Source organism: Gallus gallus, chromosome 1 (genome assembly GCF_016699485.2).
Source record: "Gallus gallus isolate bGalGal1 chromosome 1, bGalGal1.mat.broiler.GRCg7b, whole genome shotgun sequence".
In the NCBI taxonomy this organism is placed as follows: domain Eukaryota; kingdom Metazoa; phylum Chordata; class Aves; order Galliformes; family Phasianidae; genus Gallus; species Gallus gallus.
Window position 1 is genome coordinate 14,255,237 of NC_052532.1, and position 6,008 is coordinate 14,261,244.

A 6,008-nucleotide genomic window follows, 5' to 3' on the forward strand; every position below is an offset into this window, starting at 1 on the left:
TAACTTATTTCAGCGTTCCTTAGAATAATCGCGTACAGAAGTGGTAGCACTGCTGAATTAGCTGAGAATAACAGCCTTGCAGTGCTTGGATGTAATTTACTACTTAAATGTTCTGGCTTTTGGAATCCCAAGCCAGCACTTTTACGATACAAGGTACATATACATTTTCTCTCTGTACTAAGAACAAGCTGTTCCATTAGCAGAAAAAAAGTGAAAAACGTTTTTCTAAAAATCCATGGCATTGCTCCCTCCACGTGCCCACCTCGATCGCCCTGAGCTGCCCTGCCCCGCAGCACCGCTGCCATCTCACCCCACACCCAGCGCCCTTCGTGTTCCCCCCGCCCTTGAGAGACAGTCTGAGCAATGCCCGGTCCACAGCGCGACAACTGTCAAAGCACGAGCGCTGCTGCCACACGAAACACTGCTCTCTGGGGGCACGTTAATGAAGGTGTCTCTTTACAGTTGCTGATTTTCAAAGAATCACTGAAACTATGCATCTTTAATGCCACGCTGGTAGGGAGTTAAAAATTCCGAGGGAAAAAAATCAGTGTAATTGGATGAGCCTCGTTGCTATTATATTTATTTTTCAGGAAACTCAAGTTTACATTTTTACACGGTAATTTTACTTGTTTTTCTGTGTTTGTCACTCCTCGTGGATATTCCCCAGCCTCAAATGAATCCCCTTCAGATATTCTGACAGCTTTTGAAAATCCAGTTAACCAAACACATCTGCCCAACTGGGGACTACAGGTTTGTTTTGAAATTTTAATGAGCGTGTATTTCAGTTTCATTCTGTATTTCATTGCCTTTACAGCAGGTTTGATAAGTGTCAGTGCAGAGTATTTTCTCATTCCCCATGTTTTAGATAAATCAGCTCCTTCATCTTTCAGGCAGATTATGTGCCACAAATAACAAAACCTATTCTTTAGAACACTGCAGGGATATCCATGGGTTATAACCCCACATTCACAGCCTCCAAAGGGAAGTCCAAAATAATTCCCGGAGAGGTCACTTATTCGTGTTTCTCTCAGTACATACAATTGCATTTACAAACATCCAAACCCTCAGCCTTCTACAGAAGAAAACTGCAAGAAAACAATACTACAGACATACCCGAACCACGGAGAGGTCTCTGTAAAGGCAGTTTGGTAGCTGCTCCTTTTCCTTCAGAACCTCTTCAGTATTACTCTTATTTGCAAGTTAAGATCTAAGAAAGATGGTTTCAGATTCAACTCATATCATTTATGATGTCTAGCAGAGTAAACTAAAGAAACTCATCCCTAAGAGCACATAAGGAGATGTAAATTGGCTTAAGAGAATCCAAGTGAAATGCACTTTGTGTTCTACCTCTGACTGTGTGTCCAAACCATTCCTCATTGCAACTAACTAATGCCATGCTTTGGACAAATGATGTACCAACCTTCCCATTGCTGCCCTGAATGGAAGAGAATGATACACGTCTATGATTTTAAATGTCACAGGAGGTCTCAGAGAACAAGCACACAATAAACATCTTTCCAAGGTATCGTATGTTTGACATGTACCAGTTGTTGTTTTTTTAAACCACCTGAGTCAAGTGGAGCACAGGTAAAACATTCTGGGATGACTTTCCTACAGGGGTTGAGTTGGCTTCATCCATGCCAGGTGTAATGTCACACCAGGGAAGAATGAAGAGCACAACCCTTTGCCAAGAGAGGAAAGCAGCCTTTGGTCAGTCAAAAAACAATTACGAGGGGAGTAAGCTTGGGAGCCAACAGGAAGAAGAGAAAACATTTTAAAGGGCAGGACTGCAATGTGTACAGATGAGTTATTTATAGAGTCAACACTCAATTACCCGCGGTCAGATTATCTGTACCAGAGATGCAGAAACAAACCAGCTCCAGTTGTGCTCATTAGCCTACATGCAGCTCTGTGTAGACATTCCTATGCTTCTGGGTTGGCACGTGTCTGAAAACGTCACAAAAACTTTTTCTCCGGTAAAAGACTGAAGTCCTTATTGATCTAAACTGAGGTACTCTGGGTGTCGGTATGGCATTTCCAAAGGCAAGAACATTGGCAGAAATGGCAGAGACTCCAGATGAAGCCACTACCTCACACCCAGGTGAAGCCACTACTTTGCAGCATCAGCCCTGTGCTCCCAGTCCCAATAACTTCTACTAGCGCAGGCACAGCATCAAGGCAGAGCTGGCTGTGTGCATTCCTGCCAGCCTGCATCAGGGCTGTGCGAAGCTGGGGAGCGCAGTGCAGACGAGCGCAGTACACTTGTGACAACACGGGAGCAGGCAGCAGCCAGCACAGCAAACGCTAACGCAGCTGGGATGGCCTCTGTGCAGAGGGATCAAGCTGTGAGATTACTTAAGATCGTGACTTAAAGCCAGGTCGTTTAAACCCGATATTCTCAATAAGGGAAAAGTTAAAATACAAGCGCTTTCTTAACTGTAGGAAAACCAAAGCAACGGATGGTACCAATCCAGATTGAAGCTGTTTTCCTGGCCACAATGCCAAAAGTGTAATTGACAGTGAAATAAAAAGGTAGCTATGGAACGAAATGGAAAAAACCCAGCAACATGACTTCCTACCTGCCAATTGCTTCCTCTGAACCAGACAATCTGTGCTCGTGCTACAGGGCCGAGTCCTCTCCCGCTCATCAGAAGACAAAAAAGTCCAAAGAGGCCTTACGCTCCTTAGATCCTTTCGGAAGTTGTCCCTCCTCATCAAAGTGATGGTTCTACAGCTGAAAGAAACCCTACTACTTAGAGGTGACAAAAAGTATTTAAACTGCAGGAATTGGAAGAGTTTACAAATCTTTTCTTTTTTTTTTCCCTCAGCCATGGAAGCAACTTGACCAAAGAGACGGGGAAAGGACAACACGCAGAATATTGGCATGAAAAATCTCAGCTGACTCCAGCCTGATTACAGAGGAGGAACTAAACTCTTTATTTGGCAAATTGATCACAGACCAATTACTGCTGTGTCTGCCAAATGGTAGCTAGAGAGTACAGCAGATTTAACCAGCAATGGCCAACACATGAACCAGAAGTATCCATGCCTGAGCAATTAACCTTGTCTTACTAAGAGCAAGGTGGAATGGTCTTACACTGAGACAGGGGAGGTTTAGGTTAGATATTAGGAGGAATTTTTTCACCCAGAGGGTGGTGACACACTGGAACAGGTTGCCCAAGGAGGCTGTGGATGCCCCATCCCTGGAGGCATTCAAGGCCAGGCTGGATGTGGCTCTGGGCAGCCTGGTCTGGTGGTTGGTGACCCTGCACACAGGAGGGGGGTTGAAACTAGATGATCATTGGGTCCTTTTCAACCCAGGCCATTCTATGGCTCTATGATTCTAAGGAAAATATTTACTTAGGCCTGAAGACAACAATGTATAGCACAGAGCTGCTTAAGCAGTTTCATATGGTAGCAAAAGACAAAGGGTCATGGAGTACAGGACGAGACAGAGAACAAGAGTTATCTATCTCTTCAGAATATCACTGTAACACTTTTGGGAATCTAGAGTCCTACATCTAAAACATTATTACCCCTCCCTTCTTTCTCCCTCGTACCAAGTGTCTTGACCTTCCAGGTTGTTTAAAGTCTGAAACAGAAATAATTCAAGAAAAACAACAGTTCAAAACCAAAATTCAGACTACTGTTACTTGTCAGAGAATTCTGGAAGACTTAGTTGTTTTATCTCCTTAGATTTCAACACCCGAAAGCTGACAGCAGTGGAAGTTACAGAAGGTTTATTGTCCTTTACTGTTTTATCTTAGGACATAAAATTTATTCTCATTATTAGGAACTAGTACATGTATTTTGGATGGTATAACATTCAGACAACAACAATGGAAAACGCTTCCTGCTGTACATTATTTGCAGGTCTTACATACCGTGGTTTTTTGGGAGTATTTACTAATGATGAGAGCACCACACGTGCTAGAAAGGAATGGACTCAACTACTGATAAACAACTGGGAGCAACAGACTTTGCTGTATGTTCAGTGACTCATATCAGCGGAAGGCTTAAAAGTTTTCGCCTCTTATTTACTGTAAGAAGGTAAAGGCCAACACTCTCCACCTCCCTGCTGCCAAATGCCATTGAACTAGGAAGGACCAGAAATGCAAAGCCTACGGCGTTAAACCACTGCACTGAAAAGTCTCAACTGCTGCGAGGTTTAAGGAAGTACACCAAAGGTATTTCCCCTTCGTGTGGGCTCCCAGCACAGAAAACTTCAGCCAGTAGCTTCCAGGTAAACCAGCTGTTTATCTGTCAAGCACACACACACAAACTGCGCTTAATTAAATTTTCTGCTCTGTTGCTGCTCCCCCCACCACAAGATAACAGTTCTAGCCAGGAACGCGATTAGCAGCGTGTGAAAGGCTTTCAAAGAACCTCCAAGGAAGCACATATTGAAGGACAGTGACATGTTATGACCTGAAGGCCCTGGGGAGAAGCACGGAGGCTGGCACCGGGCTTCATGCATGCTGCCACAGTTGTACTGCAATCAAGAGAAGCAACTTCTGCACCTGCTCTACCTCTTCTTAAAAACACTTCTGGATCATCTTCGTTTTCGACTTTGTATTATTTTAATATGGGACTGCATTAGGTGTAGGAATGGAGAGCAGGCAAGCCACGTCACTTAACCTCGAGTCCTTCAGCGAGCGCTCCTCAGATGCTGCTGCTGGGCCCTGCTGTCCTGGGGTACACCTGGGGGCTGCCCTGTCATCTGGACACATCCCACCCCAGGGACCTCACTCTGCTTCACCATTCCATGCCCATCTGCCAGTCACAAATCTTACAAGCAATTCTTACCCCTCTTTCTGGTCACTTGGTTCCAACAACTCATCAGTCTTCCTGAGAATAAATGTTTCTTAATATCCGTCCTGAACTCTCTCTGGCACAACCAAGGGCCATTCCCCCTCGTCCTATAGCTGTTACCTGTAAGCAGAGGCCGACCCCCACCTCACCACACCAATATCCTTTCAGACAGATGTAGAGAGCGGTAAGGCTTCCCCTGAGCCTCCTCTTCTGCAGATTGAACCACCCTAGCTCCCTCAGTCGCTCCCCGTGAGTTCCTGTGCTCCAGACCCTTCACAGCTTCATCGTCCTACAGTGCAATACTCATCAGAGACCTCAGAACATTTCAGGCTCTACACAAAAAGCTCATTTAGCAGTCATGGGCTTCCACACTTGTGGATAGATGCCACCTCCATTGGCTGACACCGGTCTCAGGTGAGCCAGGAGGATCCTGTCTCCTGCTGGAAAAACCCATACAAGTGTCACCTAGACTTGATAGTGATCACGGAGTGGCTCGGGCTGGAAGGGACCTCAAGGATCATGAAGCTCCAATCCCCTGCCACAGGCCGGGCCACCAACCTCCAACATTTAATACTAGACCAAGCTGCCCAGGGCCCCATCCAACCTGGCCTTGAACACCTCCAGGGATGGGGCATCCACAGCCTCTCTGGGCAATTATAACCACTTAGAAACAATGTAACAGAGATAGAAAACTTCTTTCTCCTACTAAACGTATTAAAGCACATAGTGGAAGGCTGCAGTCGATGTCCAGCAAATAACGGAGCTGCAGTCCATGTCGCAGCAGAGCAGAAGCAGTAATGCCAACACTGACACGCACAGCCCTGACAGCCCGCAGGTAACCCTCGTCCTCCCGAGAACTTCAACCCGAGAGAAACCACAAATACGTAGAGAAGAATTCGGTACCATGAAAACATTCACTTTAATTTAACTTCTACAGTTCAAATCATATCAAAGCTCCAAAAGCAAATGCTCAGTAACTCCCCTGCTCTTTATTTAAAAAGCTCTATGGAATTTACACGAAGGACTCCACTACGAAGCTGACAGCTGCTGGCTCAGGAATCAGCAATTTCCCAACCGTGTTTAAGCTGCCTCGGTACCACTGTCACGTCATCATTCAATCAAAGGTACGAGAGGCGTTATTGCTGAGCCACCGCCTACTGCCAGCACCAGCAGCACAGCGTGCACTGCGTCGTGCC

General features: G+C 45.6%; 1 protein-coding gene across 10 annotated transcripts in view; it reads right to left on the minus strand.

Moving 5' to 3' along the window:
• The window catches only part of ATXN7L1 (ataxin 7 like 1), a 110,293-nt gene that overhangs the window by 39,606 nt on the left and 64,679 nt on the right, over window positions 1–6,008 (minus strand). For 2 of the 10 annotated variants that reach the window (XM_046901966.1, XM_046901969.1), the window contains exon 1: window positions 2,580–3,006. The exons of the other annotated variants lie outside the window; for them this stretch is intronic. In XM_046901966.1, coding sequence (XP_046757922.1) covers window positions 2,580–2,886 — 307 coding nt within the window. In that variant the 5' untranslated portion in view covers window positions 2,887–3,006. Of the gene's footprint in view, window positions 1–2,579; window positions 3,007–6,008 lie in introns of those variants that run through there. 10 annotated transcript variants of the gene reach the window in all.